The sequence below is a fragment of the Astatotilapia calliptera genome, chromosome 11 (assembly GCF_964374335.1).
Source record: "Astatotilapia calliptera chromosome 11, fAstCal68.1, whole genome shotgun sequence".
NCBI lineage: Eukaryota > Metazoa > Chordata > Actinopteri > Cichliformes > Cichlidae > Astatotilapia > Astatotilapia calliptera.
Genome location: NC_137432.1, coordinates 18607278 through 18626998, shown reverse-complemented (window position 1 = coordinate 18626998; position 19721 = coordinate 18607278). Strand labels below are relative to the sequence as shown.

Sequence of the window (19721 nt, the reverse complement as noted above, 5' to 3'; positions counted from 1 at the left end):
CACAATGGCAACTCTCTTTCCTCCCGGAGACGAGCTCAAATATTAGAATCAAACTGCCTTAAGAGATGTGAGCTGATTGAACAAAGAGTGGAAATATTGATTGTATTTGTCCGTACGTGCAAAGCTGTTGCAGTTTTGTTACTTATGCATGCAACACGGGTGCAGGTTTAATGTTATTTCCTCATTCCTCCTTAAGCAGCTCCCCACATTTCAGATTCATTTGGATGAATTCGGCTGTACAGGATGGCTAAATGCATGTTGTTCACCTCTGATGTCAAGCTGTATAATCAAGACGCATTTTACAATTAGCAGAGCTTTCCACCACGGCTTTATTTAGTGTGTTTGAAGTCACTCCAGCTGCAATTTACAGCAGTGTTGGAGCAACACCATAAATCCTGTAATCAATTTGATGACGGTATGATTGCTGTACACATATGAGGAGGCAGTAATGTCAGCCTCTCAGGTTCATGAGACTCCTGGGCTTCATATTTTCTCTCTATTCTCATCCTATTAGAGATTCTGACCCTCCCCCTCCATCCCCACTTTCTGCTAGCCTCCCTGCTCCCCCCCCCCCCCCCCCCCCCCCCCCCTCACACATATACACACATATACACACACAGAGTTTGTCTCGTACACACACACACACACATACGCCTGCATGCACTCGCGGCACTCACATTCCCTCTCTCCTTCCCTCACTCACACTTTCACACAGATATATGGAGCTTGCAGACTGGAGCGTGTGTGCGAGCGTGTGCGTGCGTGCGTGCGTGCGTGCATGCCTGCGAGCGTGTTGGGGAGGTTACCGGGTTTGTACGAGACTCGGAAATACGTGTGAGGAAAAAGAGGGAGATGGAAGGATGACGACCAGAGAGTGTAAAAGAAGGAGAGAGAAAAGGAGGAGAGGAGACTTGGATAGAGGGAAAGGAAAAAGAGATGGCTGGAGACCACTTATGCAGCATGGAGGGTAAATGTGCGTGTGTCTGTGTGTGTGTCGTTTTTAACTGTTGGATAGTATGTGCACCAGGCGGGTTGGTGTGTACACGTGAATGTGAGCGCACAAGTGAGCTCTCTTCTTTTTTTTTCACCCCTCTCTCTTCTTTATTTTCCCCTTGTTTGCAGCTCTGTGTGTTTGTGACAACAGCCCTGCAGAGACAAAAGGTGAAGTGTTGTATAGGTGCTGCTGTTAGTCAGGCAGGTAGGCAGTGAGAAGAAGAATAATGGAATCAATACTATTGTCTGTAACCTACCTGCCACCGGGCTCCCTGTCTGGCCCCGGCAGAGACCATCAGAAATAGAGGGAGCTGAGAGGAAACACAGAAGCACTCTGACTGGGGGAAGAAAAGGAAAGAAGAGGCTGAGTGTAAGGTGAATTTCTTTCTTTTCTTTTTTTTAAAACGCATTTTATGTCACAAGTTCAATGTAGAGTAAGAGTGATATTTTTTTATGCCACTTTTAAAATGCATTATAATACGAAACTTTTGTCGTCACTAATTCACTTCACATTCTTCTCTTTGACTGTAATAAAACATGGTGCATGGAAAAGCATGAGAGCCCTCCTGTAAGTGCCTGTATTTGTGGTATTTATTCTGCTCTTCTGTCTTTGTTGCCGTATGCTGAATAGCCTTTCAATTAGTATCTAGAATCCATGCTCCATGCTGTCGAGGTCATGTCTGCATTTTGTGTCTAAGTTGCCCTTCATTTTAATTCACATTTTCTGTTTGCACCTCATTCGTGCATCTCTTTTTTAATTTATTCCCCTTCACAGCTGTCAATGAATTTCAGTGTTATGACAGGCAATAAAATGACACGCATTTTAATTAACCTGGATATAATCATTTCTGTGAGCTGTGTAATTAACTCAGAGTTTTGTTCTCTGGATACTGACAAGATTTAAACAAATGTTCATTTCCACCTCTTTTGCCGTTATTCCAGTCATTTCGGCTGTTCCCTGTGGTCTGCCCCAGCTGCAACTGTTAACAAAGAAAACCTCAAAAATCGCACCTATGTGTCCCAAAATGTGAAGGCCTGACGTTTATAAAGTTAACCTGTAGGTTTTTCGTGATGCATTAATATGCATTAATGGAGTTCAGTTTAATGCAGCAAACTGATGTGGACACAATGCGTCTCATTTTATTCAAATTAATGCGAATGTATTAAAACAAGATGAAACATTATTTCTCCACAGATGAGCTATGAAATACAAATATTTCCATTTTATTTTGGATTTTAAGGTATGGTCATATGCAGTCTTCTCCAGTCATTCTGTCTGTCTACCAGTGGGTGGCGTTGCCTTCTAATACTTCTACGCAATGACATTTATTTATTTCTTTGAAGTGTTTTATAGTGATATCACCATAGTTTAAGTGACCAAGCAGTGTAATAATGTTATGTCATCTACAGGTGGATTGATAATTTGCATGCCGCCTGTGTCCTGCTCGGGTTCTTCTTTTTTCTTCATAATGTTTGAAAACTAATTTCCTCTTTTGCTGGTAAGTCAGAAGACACATGCTGCCCTGCGTTCAGAAGTGGACGGACAAAGCACAGTGCGACGCCGTAATGATAAGAACTGCACGGAGATCCTGAAAGATGCTTTGAAATGAAAAAGTCTCAGACTGGATGGAGTAATCTGAAGTCCTCTTTACAGCGAGTTGTGGAAAATTTAACAGTCGTATCGCCACAGTTACTAGAGAACAAAAAGAAAATGCGACCTATGCAAAGTATGCTTACATATTTAAATAATTATTTGTCAGCTTTGACAACTTTAAGATTTCAGTGTATGTGTGTTAAGTTCCAGCATGTGAAATGGTCTAGTAACGTATTTTACATGAGCACAAATAGATTTTTAAAATCTCTTCAGCTCAGTGGGCTCAGAAAAGCTATTAGAAACTGTAATTTGTCCATGCTAGCTGAGAAATTATGTTCAAAACTCCTGTGGCATTTACCAACAGTTTATAATTAATTGTTTCCTCTAAATTAATTGTGTCTCCTCCGCAATGAGCTCTCAGCGGCTGCGTTTCTGAGAGTATGTGTGCCTGCTGTTAAAAATGTTACTTTATATCTGATTTGATGAACTGCAGAACAAAAAGATTAGCGTGGATAAAACAAGGATAAATCTGTCATGATTATGCACCGATTATGTTTTAATTGAACTGATCAGCTTTGCTTCTAATCTGCAGCAAACCAGGAGACCGGTTGGTGCCGCAGAATCCAAATGTCAGATGAGGTCATTTCTTTGTCTCGGTGCAGTGACTCTGCAGTTCTCTCATTTAACTCGAATGAGTTTAAACTGCTTGAAACTCTGCTTTGGCATTTTTGTATAATAACTGGATCCGTCTTTACACCTTCTCAGTGTATTTTAATTTTACAGTATGCCCCTCTGTCCCTGAGACCCTTAACCTGTGAGGTCAAAGCAGGTCACAGGTGAGGTCCTCGGGAACAGGGCTGCATTCAGTTTCAACATCCTGTAGAGGAGGGGATCATTTTAGCACTATATTCGACATGATACACTCTGTCTCTTCTACAAAGTATATTTGATACCACTTGGAGTTAAAGTGGTATGTTTAAAAGGAATTTAAGTGCAAGAAAAGTGACAGGCGATACCTGTCACTGTTTCTTCTGGATTTCATGCATCTCAGTATCTGTAAGTGACCGTCAAGACTTTTCAGGTTGAAGAAGAGAACGGCTGCTTGTCCTGCAGCACAGACCATCTCAGGGAGCCAACCCTTCTGGCTGACTTTGTGTTACAGACCCCAGTTGGGGGGCAAAATAAGAAGACAGCCAAGGGTTGTGACCCCGCCATATATGACACCTTCAAAAATCTATGGCATCATTTGTTTTTGATCATGTACAAGTTTTCATACTTGCCTGTTTGTTTTTAACAATTGTATGTTAATAAAATGTGAAAACGTACTCTGTGTATTTCTTTTTTTTTTTTTTTTTTTTTTTTTAAATCAAACATGTTATTGGATAATGAACAAAAAATCACTAAATATACTGTATCCCAGCTTTCCCCTAATGTTATCTAGACAGTCTCTGAGATTAGGGAATTCTCTGATCCTGCACTATTTCCTTCTTTTTTTTGTTTTGTTTGTTTGTTGTGTCAAATCTTCCATATACATAAAGTCATCTTTTCTCACAGCCAGACATTTTGAAAGCTCTGAGTGAGTTTGGATATGTAGCAGCAAAAATGATCAAAGTGTCCTTGTCACTAGACACAATTAAATGCCCTCAAACATACACACACACATTCATTTGGGATTTTCCATGTCCAACCATCTGACTAGCTGTCTGACTTTGGCAGTCCTGGAGCACACTCTTGCCTAATATTGATTGGCCTGTCTGTGTGGAGACAGATGAATGCATTAGTACCCAGCTCACCCTGCCACTGGAAATATATTAAGTTCATGTATTAGGCACCCTGTCTGGTTGCCATGGAGATGCACCAGGAGTGAGGGACAAGGGAGAAGGGGTGGTGGTGGAGGGGATGAGGAGGATGGGAGACGAGAGGGGGATACAGGATGCGATGAGGCAGTCGACTTGATTTGTAGTCCCGCTCCCTCTCTGCCTGCCTCTGCCTGTCACTTGCGTGTCCTCCCTTACCTCCTCTTGTCTTTTCTTTGTTTCTGTTTCTCTCACGTTTTTGTTTTTCACCAATTCTATTTTTTCTAAACTTCATCATCAATAATGTGCACTGACTCCTTCTCTATCTCTGCTACCCCATCGATTTTGTTGTCCCTTTTGTTCTTTATTTTCATATTTGGCTTTTTCTCATTCTCCGTCTCGCCGTCCACCCCCCACCCCCACCCCACACCGCCGGGTAGACTTTCATTTATCGCATATTATATATTTCTCTTGGGTTTTCACGTCGGCACCCTTCCCACTCCATCCCCTACACGTACACAAGCATTTAACTCCATCTTCATCTGCCCCTCTCCCTCTCGCTGCCGCCACCTCCCTCCTTGGCTCGCTTCATCTCTGTGCTCTGCAGTAAAACTGGTGCATTGAGGCAGCAGGAAATGGGGACTAGAGACAATAGAATGGTGGGAAATACAGATAGGAGTCTGTGATGCTCTCCTGTCGTGTCGAGAAAAGATGAGCGTGATACACTTTCAAGACTTTACTTTTATCCCCGTGTGGGATGTGAACATAAATACAGGGCTCTAATTCATCAAGCCCTGAAGAAAAAAGAAAACAAAAACCTTAGAATTTGCACATTTTTAGTCACTATGAGACCAGGATTTGAATCAAAACACCTACAGAGAAACATTAGTTGAGTTTTTAAAGCTCACATTGAAAGATGCAGACATCTGCTTTGCGGCTTGTGTGTGTGAGCCTGCTGTTGTGCCTGTCTCAAAGCTGCTATCAGTGTTTTGTGGATGTGGAAGACAGTCTCCGTCTGTGCTGGGGTCACGTTTTGACCGAGTACAATGTGAGAAACGTTGACGCCTGCTTCGAGAAGCTGGACCGCATATTCAACAATAATGAGACAGTGATTGAAGCTGGTAGAGTAGGTGCGAAAGAGTTTCTTCTTTGCCAATTTAGGAACAGTTTGTGACAGCATGTAAAAATCTAGGTGATATGTAATTTCTTGATTTTTTTAGGTAAAGGCTATGACATCCAACTGAAGGAAATTCTGGATGCAGAGGTCCTCCGGCTGTTGAAAGAGTTTGACCAAAAGCTGAATAACGGTAGCTAAACACCTGTTTAAGCAGACTGTATAGCTGCATCGATAAAAGAGTAATACATTTGCTAAGTGAGGTCAGAAAAAGAGAAGTTAGAAAAAACAAAAAACGATGCCCCCAGCCACACAATTCCCCAGTATGAATTGAGCCAAATATTTCTGTCTTCCTCCTCCTCCTCCCCTCCATCTATCAGACACTGTGTACGAGCAAAGGTTGCAGACAGCAGCAGACAATTTCATCTCAGCTGCCTCCAAACTGCCTAGAGGTGAGCCACGGACTTCCCTTTTCCTCCATCTTTCTGTCCATAATAACTTATATTAGGTCATCACATCTTACAGTGATCTCTGTACTCTCTCTAAGATGCCAGTTACATTTTTAGAGTCTTTAAAATACCATGAAGGATCCAGAAGGTGGTTTGCTTTAACTGGATGCTGTATCAGTAATATTTATTAATCAAAGTTTTTTATTCTCTTCACAGTCTCTGGATGTATCCCTCCATGTGGTTTGTCTTGATTTTATTGTATTTTTTTTTGATTCTACAACATAACAATCATTGCTTTTAGAAACCAAATAATAATGGCATCAGTATCGGTTTCATTCACCCATCAGGTTTTCAGAGTGCAGGTGCAGTGTACGACTGTGTTACCTGCCAGTACGACTCCTGTGAATTTCCTCTCGACTGCCCAGGTGAGCACTGTTATTCGTATTATTACCTCTAACACATCACTGATTCTGTTATGTCACAATTTCCAACTAAAGAAATAAGTACTAATCCAGATGTGACATATCCTTAAATAGCCCTATTTTCACCTCCATAAGCATCCACTCTTGATCCTTGAAATGCTCTTAGCAAAAAGTGAGGATTTGAAAGAGAGACAGAGGAAAGGTTTTATTTCCACACATTATATCTTTTGCACAGAGCCCCCGAGGTACTCTTTAAGTCCTTGGTTTCTTTATGCAAGGTGACAGTTGACTCCCACACACATGGTATTCGTATCAAGCCTTTACAGCACCGCCACTCTTCAGCATATCATCACTTTTACTCGACTCCTCTGAGACTGGGCTTAAATATTATCATTAAGGAGAGCTCAGGCTGCAAGAGCTGCCCCTGTGCGAATGTTATCTGAGTGTGTGCATTTGTCTGTGTGCATGTGGGTGGCTATATGTTTATTTCAGTGGAAGAAATTAAAGTTATGGAAAACAGCAGGATTCGAATGTGGTGCGACGTGCCATTTGCCTTGCCAACTGATATTGAAGTGATCTGGAGGTTCGCAGAGGAGGTACGCTCAGCATATGGTGAATCATTCAGGGTCACTGTTAAAAGTAACAGTTCAACATTTTTGCAAAATACACACACCAGCTTACTCGAGTTAGAGTTAGACGGAATGAGCAACGTGATTTCAAATCTTTGAAATTTGAGGCTGGAGCTGGAAGACAGTTAGCTCTGCACTACAGACTTAAAGATGTCTCCTAATAACAGGTGTGTTTGTCAGTGCGTGATTTTGCTCAGTTGCCTACAAATTTTTGCAAATTTATAACCACATGAACAGAGTTGACTTCTTGTGACAACAGATTTAATAAATATAAAATACTGAGCTGTTATTATTAACACTTTGTTGTTTGTTTGTGTGAAGCAGACAACAACTGAGAACATTTTAATCCTTCAGGTTGAAACGCAGCAATTGGATCAGTTTAAAGAAGTGACTGTGGGCGTTGACAGGCTCTACTCCATCCCCTCAGTGACTTTGAAGCATCAGGGCACCTACCAGTGTGAGGTGTACTCGGGCCAGCTCTCCTTTATCCGAGTATACTACTATGTCTCAGGTAAAACAGCTGACTTTAGAAGGATATTTGGAAATTTTAACTGATCAAGGGGAGAGTCCTTGTACCAGGAAAAAGGAAACTTCTTCACATTTAAAGCAACATTACTTTGTACCAGAGAAATGTTTGAACACTTGATGAAATAAGTAAATAGGTCCAAACTTTGACATGTATTGAAACTATTTTAAAGATATTATATTATTTACATTGTAGTTTTACTTTTTTTTTTTAATGAGAAAGAACAGCTTAAAAATGTTTTTGAGGGTACATTGAACTTTCATATTCGTTTCTAAATTCGCCATCACCAGTCAAATCTTCTCCCATAAATTTCCAGAGACGTGAGTGCTGGCTCCTGTTTGTCTTGTTCACCACTTGATTGCACTCAGAGACACTCTAAGTAGTTGGCTAGAAAGTCTCTAAAGTCTCCAGTAAGTGCATTTAATTGAAAGCCTTCTCTGTCCAAAATTAGCACCCTCTGGAAAATCACTGTAAATTAGCCACGCACCTTTCTAAATAAGCTGGCTACTGTGTGTCACAGGGAGGCCTGTGACCTCCAAACATACTCCACAGTGTTTATATTTCCATTGTGCTGTGCATGTCCAGGCACTTTGGGACTGCTTTTTATGGTGACCTTCCTGGAAGTGTGGTATGAAGGAGGGGGACTTTAGCCTGAAGTTTAAGAAATAAATAGATGACAGATAAATATATCTACTTTTTTTTTTAAACTTAACTTTTTACCATTGTGTTTGACTGAGACACTGTGCACTGCTATAAGTTTAATATTTATTGGTATTTAAGTATTATTTCCTGGGATGAGAGAAGTTATTAACTATATAGCCAGGAGTTTCTCTCAGGGATTGTTGCGTGTCAGTCTGTGATGCTGAGCAGGTCAGAGGGCTGTAAGGTCCCACTGATAATGGGTTTAGCCTGTTGCAGAATTGTTCCTTAGAAGGTTGATTTAGTTTTGAAATATAATATTTAAGTTGAAAACACTAATATTTTTTCTTAGTTTGATTTTTCTTCAGTTTGTCTAACCAGTCTGCAATGTAGATCCAGCACACTAATCCACTGAAGAAAAAGGGAATAAAAAGAGACTGGACTGTTGAGCTGCTGAGAAGCTTGTTATTTCTGAGTCTACTGCTCAGGTGCGCTTCCAAACATGTTCACATCCAGTAAAATAAAATTATAATTATGATGAACCCAAGGTTTCTAAACACTATTCCACTACTACTGAGTGACCTTGCAAATAAAATATATTTGGAAAGTGTGTTGCTGCGAGGACGTGCTGCCGCAGGTATCTTAATACAGCTGTTGGCTGGCAAAGCAAGCACTGGCTGTTTGGAGTCAAGAGGGAGTGATATGCATGAAAACAAAAGAGGAACATATTAACTAAACTAAAGGCTAACCCATCTAAAGCACTAATAACTAACACTGAATACTAACTAACCTAAAGCACATCCAGTTTGACTATACCCTTGCTTTTTATAGCCAAATTCTTCTTACAGGGAAATAAATCAGGCCTGCTGGATGTATGCCTTTGGTAGCAAAGTTGTTAACACATTTAAAGAAATGTGGAAGAATATATCAGAATGTAAATGAGCCCTGTGCAGACAATTCCCTGTGTACAGATTGTGTTTTACTGAAAAGTGGAGTTAAAGGGGATTTTAGAAAGGAGGAAAGAACAAAAATAACTGTTTGACTATATGAATGCATCTATTAGCATTCATGATTATGCATTTTTACACAGCTTAGCATGTGTAATTATGTATATGTATAATATTATGTGCATCTCACCTCCTGAACATTATATGATTAGTTGAATAATTATTTTAGTTTTCTGGGTTAGCACATTTTTTCTTAAATTATACAACTGTTGAATTGGTGGGTTATAACCCACTAATGATACATGTCAACTACTCTGTACAGAAGACTAACTAACTCTGTATTTGTGCTTAATAAATGAGGAAACTCCTACTAAGCAAATACAATTAAAACTGCAGACTTCCTCAACCAACCTCTTTCACTTCATTCATCGTCGGTTCTCCTCTATATTCCCTGTCTTCATCCCTCCGTGTCTGTCTTAGTGACCCCCCAGATTGTGGCAGGCCACACAGAGCTGCAGGAGACATTTGACCTGTCTCTGCTCCCAGGAGGGCAGTTTTTCCCCGCGTCTGGTGACTCTCCCCGCTCCTTCCTCGCCTCATTGTTACCGCTTCTCGCCGCCTGTTTAACCGCTTTACTGCTGCTGCTGTGTCTCTCCCTGGGGTAAAACAGAACTATTATTTGCACAGTATCAGCTTTAACAGATTTTAACCGCAAAGTCATTTAGACATTCACACCTGTCATATGAATACATGATGCTCCAGGGCGCACAAATGAGGTGGTATTCATGTTTTTTTTTTCTTTTTCTTTGGTTGTTTCAGGGTTCTGCATTGGTTATCCATACAAGAGCAAAGTCATGCTGAAGAAACACATCAGGCTGAAGATTTAGGTTTATTCTAGAGTGTTTGGAAGATGTATGTGACGCAACAAAGGCATTTCATCAAGTCTGCAGAGTGATACGTCATAGTCCAGACAACATGTGTGTCACTCCTTCCACCACTAGAGGGCAGGATCCACCTCTTTATTAGTAGTAGTACTGAGTAAACGTTTTACTACCATAGTGTAGAGTAGCTGGGCTTGCTTTCATATTTGTGTGTGTGTGTGTGTGTGTGTGTGTGTGTGTGTGTGTGTGTGTGTGTGTGTGTGTGTGTGTGTGTCCTTGTATGAAAAAGAAAAATGGCCCTCATCACTCGTCATGAAGCAGGAACCACTTTAAACTGACCTTAGCGAGTAACTTTAAGGTACTTTAAGGGCACTTTGACTTTGAGGGTTAGGGTTAGATACTTTGGCTACTCCAGAAGGCAGCTGAGCTTAAAATCAGAGAGATGAAGCTGAGTAAAATATTTACACAGTCGAGGCATCCTGACAGAACATTTTGCCAAGACAGAATTTATTAACTATCAACACAGAAGGACCCGATATCTAGTATGAGTTGAGAAATACTGTAAGGAAAAGTTATGAGGTAAAACAGGTCATGTGTAGACATTGTGACCATGATTACACTCTGAGTGGCTGATGGACTCAGTTCTGTCCAGACAGTCGTGCAGGCAAAAGGGTAAAAGGAAAATCCTTTGTTTCATCATCCACAAGCAGAACACAGAAACAGAGAGGACAGAGAAAGACAGAGGTAGCAACAAGCTACCGACTACAGTCAGTCTGAATGAAACCACAAGAAGTAGTAAGTCTTGACATGTTTAAATATATTCAGCAGGAACTTGCATTGAACTTTGCTATTACATTGACACACTGTCACATTACTGTTGTGGGCCAAGAAATATTTGGTTGCGTAAACAACAGCAAAAGATAAATCACCCCCCCCCATTACATATCACATGATGAAGAAATTCTGTTACAAAACACACTGTTTTACAAAAGTCGCCCATATACTGGGCCCAATCCTCAAATCTGAAAACCCCAATCAAAAGCTTTTGATGTCAAAGTGTGTCATTATGGTTTGCGCAAGAATGTATAGATCAGGTTTGTTGAATGGCAGAGGAACAGGACCCAGTCGCACGACTTTATGGACAGTTACAGTGAGTTTATTTACAGTGAAAAAACTAAGTGCACAACAGTTCCAACAAGATGTGATTTCCTCAGTGGTGATAGTCCCAGCTCCCGGTGGGTGCGGCGATTCCTAGGAAAAAAACCCAAAAAAACTCCATAGTTCCTTCCAAAATATTTACAAAAGCCTTAGTGCTCTCTCTAAAACTCTCCACAGATTTGATGGACACAGAGAGGACAGAGGATTAATTTCCTTCACTCAGAAAAACATGACAAGTTAAATTCTTTGAACTTTGAACAAATTCAATTCTTTGCATGAGGCAGGGTTCCAATGGCTATTGTTAATCAACGATCCAGCGTTGACTGAAGCTCAGCCACTCTACTAAAGTGACCCTTGATGGCGTCAAGATCAAAGCAAGTGTGGATTATCAGCAGATGTGTGGCTCAAGAGCAGGAACTTCTTCAAGGTCCCTATGCTGCACAAAGACAAGAACACATGCATACAAACATATACACACATACAGGAAGCAAAGAAAGAGCTAGAGGTGGAAGAAAAAACAAAAGAAGAAATGACAGGTTAGCCAAGCAAGGAAGGACCACGGCAGTATAACTGATGTCATTTAGCATTATGTAACCAATTCAGCCTACAGGGAGTGCAGAATTATTAGGCAAATGAGTATTTTGTCCACATCATCCTCTTCATGCATGTTGTCTTACTCCAAGCTGTATAGGCTCGAAAGCCCACTACCAATTAAGCATATTAGGTGATGTGCATCTCTGTAATGAGAAGGGGTGTGGTCTAATGACATCAACACCCTATATCATGTGTGCATAATTATTAGGCAACTTCCTTTCCTTTGGCAAAATGGGTCAAAAGAAGGACTTGACAGGCTCAGAAAAGTCAAAAATAGTGAGATATCTTGCAGAGGGATGCAGCAGTCTCAAGATTGCAAAGCTTCTAAAGCGTGATCATCGAACAATCAAGCGTTTCATTCAAAATAGTCAACAGGGTCGCAAGAAGCGTGTGGAAAAACCAAGGCGCAAAATAACTGCCCATGAACTGAGAAAAGTCAAGCGTGCAGCTGCCAAGATGCCACTTGCCACCAGTTTGGCCATATTTCAGAGCTGCAACATCACTGGAGTGCCCAAAAGCACAAGGTGTGCAATACTCAGAGACATGGCCAAGGTAAGAAAGGCTGAAAGACGACCACCACTGAACAAGACACACAAGCTGAAACGTCAAGACTGGGCCAAGAAATATCTCAAGACTGGTTTTTCTAAGGTTTTATGGACTGATGAAATGAGAGTGAGTCTTGATGGGCCAGATGGATGGGCCCGTGGCTGGATTGGTAAAGGGCAGAGAGTTCCAGTCCGACTCAGACGCCAGCAAGGTGGAGGTGGAGTACTGGTTTGGGCTGGTATCATCAAAGATGAGCTTGTGGGGCCTTTCCGGGTTGAGGATGGAGTCAAGCTCAACTCCCAGTCCTACTGCCAGTTTCTGGAAGACACCTTCTTCAAGCAGTGGTACAGGAAGAAGTCTGCATCCTTCAAGAAAAACATGATTTTCATGCAGGACAATGCTCCATCACACGCGTCCAAGTACTCCACAGCGTGGCTGGCAAGAAAGGTGAAGGAAACGGTTTCCAGGGCCTAATCCGTGGATCGACTTCCTTCGAGGCGTGGACGTCTATCAGCAGAGAATGTACCTTAGTCTGTAACACAGTCAAATATATTCTCAAGTAATATTCAAGCATGCCATTCAGCGTGTTAGTACGAGCTCGGGAGCAGCTTGGGAGAACAAGAAAACAGAGACTGCTTCAGATTGTCTTCCCAAATTGACTCAACTTTATTCACAAGTATAACAGTTTATATAGAGGGTAAAATTCACGAGACAGCAGATTATCAGTTTAAACCAGTACAGACCAAGATAAGGCAGCGTCTTCCTGCCCTTGGGTGAAGAAGCATCCTTTGTGTAGTTTATCAGTTCAGCTACAATTGTGATTATCTCAGCGACATATTTTCAAGGCACAAAACAAAGAGTTCTTTCATTAGTGAAATCTGAAACAAACCATTTGGCCTTCAACAGGCGTCTAAAAGATTAAGAAACTAATGTAGCTGAGGGAGTGATCTCTGTGGTATTTCAACCTTGTACCAGCCTGTGATTCTCACACATCAATTCTTGGGTCAAAGAGAAAAATAACTAAAACAAAGGGGCCTTATTGAATGACAGAGTTTTCCTGTATAATGTCACTATAAAACAATATCCAGTAAATGCTACCATGGTACTAAAATACCTAACAAAAGGGTATAAAAGAAGAAAAACTAATGACATGGCCTCCTTGTTCACCTGATCTGAACCCCATTGAGAACCTGTGGTCCATCATCAAATGTGAGATTTACAAGGAGGGAAAACAGTACACCTCTCTGAACAGTGTCTGGGAGGCTGTGGTTGCTGCTGCACGCAATGTTGATGGTGAACAGATCAAAACACTGACAGAATCCATGGATGGCAGGCTTTTGAGTGTCCTTGCAAAGAAAGGTGGCTATATTGGTCGCTGATTTGTTTTTGTTTTGTTTTTGAATGTCAGAAATGTATATTTGTGAATGTGGAGATGTTATATTGGTTTCACTGGTAAAAATAAATAATTGAAATGGGTATATATTTGTTTTTTGTTAAGTTGCCTAATAATTATGCACAGTAATAGTCACCTGCACACACAGATATCCCCCTAAAATAGCTAAAACTAAAAACAAACTAAAAACTACTTCCAAAAACATTCAGCTTTGATATTAATGAGTTTTTTGGATTCATTGAGAACATGGTTGTTGTTCAATAATAAAATTATTCCTCAACAATACAACTTGCCTAATAATTCTGCACTCCCTGTATACTGTACTTTGACTAGTATGTAGACATGTCTTATGATGGATAAATGTTATAAATCACCAATAGCCTATGATGATAAAAGACTATCAATAAAAAAAAAATCAGCATTTAATTATTTTAGTAACTATATTTTTTGTTTTGTTCTTCAAAAAAGCCACACCTGCCCTCAGTTTTATGCACACAGACATAAAAGCACATGACAACAATATAACCATTGATCTCGATCCAATTAATATGCATTTCTTTATATGATGCCAATAAAGATAAAGCTCTTCTTTGGTGTGTGGACACCGAGATTTGTGAATGTGATATCTCAAGAATGAGCTGACATGGGAGCTTTAAATTAATACTATCAATACAGCTACTAAAAATCTTGGATGAGTTCAAATCTCAGTGAGTTTGACCTCAAGGTCTAAGGTCAAGTCTTGTAAAAATCTTGTGAATGCGATAACTCTCAAATTCATACCATGGATGTATCTACTAAAAATCTTGAATGACTTTCAATCTCAGCAATCTTAAGCTCATAGTCAGAGTAAGCTTTCTGAAAATTTTGAGAAATCAATAACTTGAGAACAATGTGACGTAAGATTTTGAAACTGATGACACAGGTGTGTCTTCTGGAAGCTGAGGGCAGCACTGACCAGCATTTCTTTTGTTTTGTTGTTTGTCTGCCTGTCAATCTCTACTTAGGTCCACAATTTGCAATTCTTGACACTTTGAGGATTTTTGCATGTAAAAGGAGTCCAATGATAGTATAAAACAGTGGTTCCCAAACTTTTTTTGCTAGGCCCCCCTTTGTTTTACAAGAAAAATGTTCGCGCCCCCACGTCCACGCGCGCACGCACATGCACGCACACATCCTCCAACCACACACACCCATATTTTGCTCCATTACGGTTTATTTCACACCTCAAACATTTATTAAACAATTAAGTAAATACAAGTAATCTGCGATAAATTACAGGTAGTAAGAAAATAAACTACTAACTCTATTACGCTACGTCCGCAACTACACGGGTATTTTTGAAAACGCAGCTGTTTCGTCCACATGTAAACGGCGTTTCGAATCACCGAAAACGGAGATTTTTTTAAAACTCCTTTTTTGCGTTTACGTGTGGACGAGGAATACAGAGTTGGTCACGCAACGTCAAAGATATGTGCCTTTTTCACGTCACGCTGTGCGCCACGTTATTGTTTACATGAGATGAATTGCAGAATGGAAGATAGAGACAAAATACTGTTAATCTGACTATCTTTGGGTTTTACAGCTTACATATATACACGCAGTTACTCTCCCTCCATGTAGTTGTTTTTCCATGTAGTTGTTTTTTCCTGTGTAATAATATTCAACATTGCTATAATATCAAAAAATGCCTCTCTGTGCAAAATGGGTTTAAAAACATAAACTGTGGGATACTGGTTATCCGTGATTTGAATCGGGGACAAATCGTGGCAGGATCAGCCTGATATTATTTGTATCCCGCTGTAACTTTACTGTATAAAGAGCTAACATCTCCAAAATGTCAGGAGTAGTTAGTCATTACAACAAGTGTTTGTGAACTAAAAATCAAGAATGTGGGATACTGTTTGTCCGTGATTTGAAGAGCCCAGCGCTGCTCCCGACGAAGGGAAAACCAATTCTGCAGGGGAGACCTGCCTCGGCACTTGTGCAGGTGAAGCCAACGGGAAGATATGCTTCACCATATTTTCTAGCCTTTGGCTTAGAATGAAGTTTGTTTGGAAACATATTCAGCGATGCTTCATCTCCTGCTTTGCGTTTCTGTGGGCGCCCGTGCTAGCAGTGTCCAAGCGTTTTGTCCCCCCCTGCCATGGCTCTGCGGGCTCCACACTTTGGGAAGCTCTGGTATAAAAGATGAATGTATGGTGAATATGAAGGCTTCTTGTTCTACACAGCAAATCCAGCATGTCCAAATTAACACTGTCAGATTTGATTTCAACACTATTAACTACGTAAGAGTTATCTTCTAATTCATTCTAAAAATCGGGAATTTTACTGTTCTGAACTTCTAGAAATTTCTTTTGGAAATAAACATTTACTAAAAAGATGCAATGGTTTTTGAAAAACATTTATTCTGAACTGTGCATCACAATTTCAAAACATTTTCTGAAAGATGTAACAGTATACATGTTCTCACTTTCATTAGTATTTTGTTTATCAAAAGGTCTGACATGGTAAATGCAAATAACAGCATTCTCATCACTTATTTCTTCAATACAATATGCATGTCCTTCATTCATCCCTTTGTGGAACTTCAACGCACTTCTGCTCTCCCCCATATTCCATCTTCACAAGCATATCCTGTGTGGAGATTGAATAAAAATTAGTTGACACTAATTAATGGCACAAATAATCCAGTAATCAATTGCAGCACAATAAAAAAAAAAAAGGAATCCTTTTTGAGCCATTACTTGTATAAAGTATTTTCCCAAAAGACAAGGACACAGGCAACAGGTAATACTGAACTAAATGTAAAACCTCAACCTTTTTCATTTTTAACAAAACCGTGTGCACAAAACTCTGGAGGGATCTATGCTAACGTAGAATCCAGTCAGGACGTCAGCTACTGCTGTTTGCTCATTTTTTTTATGGGCGATCGTTGTCAGGCTTCAAGTAGCACCATTATACCAACATTTCACATTCTAGACATTGTTTTAGGCGTATTTGACCAAAAGTTTGATGGAAAATTCACATGCAAGCTTTTTTTCAAGGCTGTGGTATTTGCCCGCAAACAATACCTTTCAGCTAGCTAAAACAGAATATTATGCTATCAGCGAGCAACATGGCTAATGCCTTTCACACAGCTTTGTCTCAACTCCAAAGAGCCACAGAAGTAAAAGCTAATAGAAATAATTGAAACAATCTTTGAAAAAATGACTTACCAAGCATGGCAAACAACTCAAATATGTAGAGCAAAATGTTCTGAAACTGCTTCACTTCAGCTTCGATTGGAGCCGTGCTGGGGGCGGAGTCTGTGAATTCACTCTATTGGTGTCATAGCCCCTCTAGGAGTTCAGAGTTAAGAGGTCAAGAGTTAATGTTTCCATTGTAACACCTCCAGATTTGAAATAGAAACACTCATTTTTAACACTCGATTTTAACTACTATCATTTTACACCTCAGAGTTACATTAAAAGAATGTGACTCTACTTAGAGTAAAATAAACTCTACTTTTGCAAGAAGACTATTAACACCAAAACATTTAACACTTTTGAATTTGCTGTGTATAGAAGTCTTAAAAATGACCACCGGACTTGACCTCGTTACATTTTGCTAACGGGTTTATGGGCCCAGTCACTCACTTTAGTTAATTTTTAAAAAAGGAGTCTAAAAAAGAAAAACAACGAAGTGCCTTGTTGTTGTGATTTGTTGCTATATAAATAAAACTGAATTGAACTTTATGTTTTACTCCTCCTAAGCAAACTTCCACACACAATTTAAGAGGGAGATCCACCCTTCACTCGTAACATCAGTTTCAACTCATCCGGATCGAGATGGAGAAATTGCACATCTTCATGTGTCAGAATTCATAAACTGTGGCTGCACATATCTTTTATTGCTGTCGATGAGTCTCAAAACCTGCATGCAAAACATGACATTTGTCCACAGCAGGTGATCCGTGCATGCGCATTTAACCATCTTTTTTATGATATTTTTACGTGCACAAAGCTCTTTGAACATAAAAAGGATCAGATTTGTGGAACCAAAAAAATTTACGTTTCTGTGCAAATGATAAATATTCAAGTTCAAAGATATACAAAATATTTTTATATGATATTAGATGTACATGTCCTCAAATGGCTTTTTACTTATTAGTGAATGTTACTTATTAGTCAAAGCACGCATTTGTGAGTACTCAATGTAACACAAAAAAATCACAGATTTGTAGATTAAAGCGCCAGAGTCCATTTATACTATATATGACACAAGGGAGAATGGGCCCACTGGACATGAGTGTATGGGTAATTCTTCAAATATATATATAAAAAAAACAAAAGAAACAAGCATTTCTAGGCACGTAAATTAAATTAAATAATTTCTGCTGTTCATACCCGAAAAATTCAACTCATATATGGTGTGCAGTGTGTGCCAGATTTGGACACATTGCACACCTGAATATTTATTTATTGAAAGTGCAGACACTTTTCACTGTTTCATTTCAGAAGCATAAATCTTTGCACAGGTGATGTGTATATATGTTGTTTAATGATCTTTTGATTTAAAATGTGAACTAAAGCATATTTTTAAAGGGGTTACATGCTCAAATTTTTTTTTAATTCATTAATTAAGGGAGGAATAAATCTACTTACTTTTTCTGTGTTCCAGCCTCAGTAACTTTGACACAGTAACACCTGCTGTAATATTTACACCTCTGATGAAATCTCACAAGTGTTCGCTTTATTTTGATACCAAGAGTGTTTACACAGAGTTTGTTCAGAGAGAGGAAAATAATGAGGAAGATAATTTTTTAATGTGAAGGCAAATATTTTCTGACATTTTAAAGGCTCATTATAATATAAAAAGATCAGATCTTACATTGAAGAGATTTTTGTCTTTTTTTGTGTTTACATGTGCTCCTTAAACAGATTCACTGAGAATCAACTTCTGAATGTCTTTCCAGCAACGCCAAATCTTTTTTTGTTCAGTGATCATTTAGCCAAACAGTGCTGTAACCTAGTAACAACTTATCTTTAATGACTGTAATTTAGTTGGAGTTAACCTGATGGCTAGATCACACTGATATGAAAATTGTTTAATGCTTGTACAGCTTCAGCAATTTAGAACCACTGCACTAAAGATCATGCTACTCAATTTTAGGACATTATTCTCTAACTGCACAAGTCACAGCCACACTTTTTGCTCCATCTTTACAGAATTCAGCCACAAATTTTAATTCAGGATTATTTTACTGCCATGTCTCAAGTCAAGCCTCCCACCTCCCTACAGACTTACCTTTGTAAGTAAAGCTAAACTTTCAAAACCAAGGACCAAAGGTCAGGATCAACACGGATCTTCAAAAATTACTTCCTGTTTTGTTAGCCTGTTGGATAAAAGGATGAATTTGAAACTCATTATCATTATTCTCTAAAAATTCAGATAAAATACTTTATTTTAGCAACAGGACTTTAACATGACGTTTAAAAGACCTGTTGTTGTTTAAAATGTTCTATAACACACTTTTTACTTTTATTCTGTTAATTTTTTTTTTTTTTTGGTTAATTGCTTTGAGAGAAAGCTAGAGGAATGTTATTAAATCTACTTGTAAGATTATAACAATTGGTCCAAAAGAGAAATAAATCTGTTGAGTGTCTGTATTTTCCTGACATGAATAGTGTCCTGTTGGTGGAGAAAGACAATATGAAGACAGCCTACAATCTCTAACCCTTATAAAGCTCTTGTGGCGATCCTAAATTTAGTCACACATGACTCAACATTCATCATGTCATCTAACCGTCAGATCACTTGTATTTTTCCACTTGCTTGCCATGTTGCCAGGCCAACATTTGATGCAATCAAAATGAGAACATAAGTTTTTACAGTGCTGTGCAAAAAAAAGGCCTTAGTCACCTCTGAAATCTTAATATTTTAGTTCCAAGGAACAAGATTTCTTTGCTATTTGGGCTTTAGCAATAGTTGTCCAGATGATCTTATACTCTTACATTTTTTTAAATTTCTTTACTCAGTTTTAGTCCAGTCCTTGTACGTC

General features: G+C 39.4%; 1 protein-coding gene and 1 long non-coding RNA gene across 3 annotated transcripts; one reads left to right on the top strand and one right to left on the bottom strand.

Moving 5' to 3' along the window:
- The first annotated feature begins 5123 nt into the window (after window positions 1–5123).
- spaca6 (sperm acrosome associated 6) lies at window positions 5124–10167 on the top strand. 2 transcript variants are annotated; one of them, XM_026185018.2, is made up of 9 exons: window positions 5128–5513; window positions 5604–5690; window positions 5878–5949; window positions 6163–6186; window positions 6294–6371; window positions 6861–6964; window positions 7352–7508; window positions 9590–9770; window positions 9929–10167. In XM_026185018.2, exons 1-9 carry the CDS (start codon window positions 5300–5302, stop codon window positions 10005–10007), a joined length of 996 nt encoding a protein of 331 aa, XP_026040803.1. In that variant the 5' UTR covers window positions 5128–5299; the 3' UTR covers window positions 10008–10167. The 2 variants fall into 2 exon arrangements, with proteins under 2 accessions (XP_026040804.1, XP_026040803.1); XM_026185019.2 differs by lacking the exon at window positions 9590–9770 and having other exon boundaries at window positions 5124–5513.
- A 5899-nt stretch (window positions 10168–16066) lies between these two features.
- Window positions 16067–17028, bottom strand: LOC145431788 (uncharacterized). The gene is made up of 2 exons (XR_013912082.1): window positions 16897–17028; window positions 16067–16315 (listed from the first exon to the last, which is right to left on the bottom strand). It is a non-coding gene; the product is annotated as an uncharacterized LOC145431788 (long non-coding RNA).
- Between the last annotated feature and the right edge of the window lie 2693 nt (window positions 17029–19721).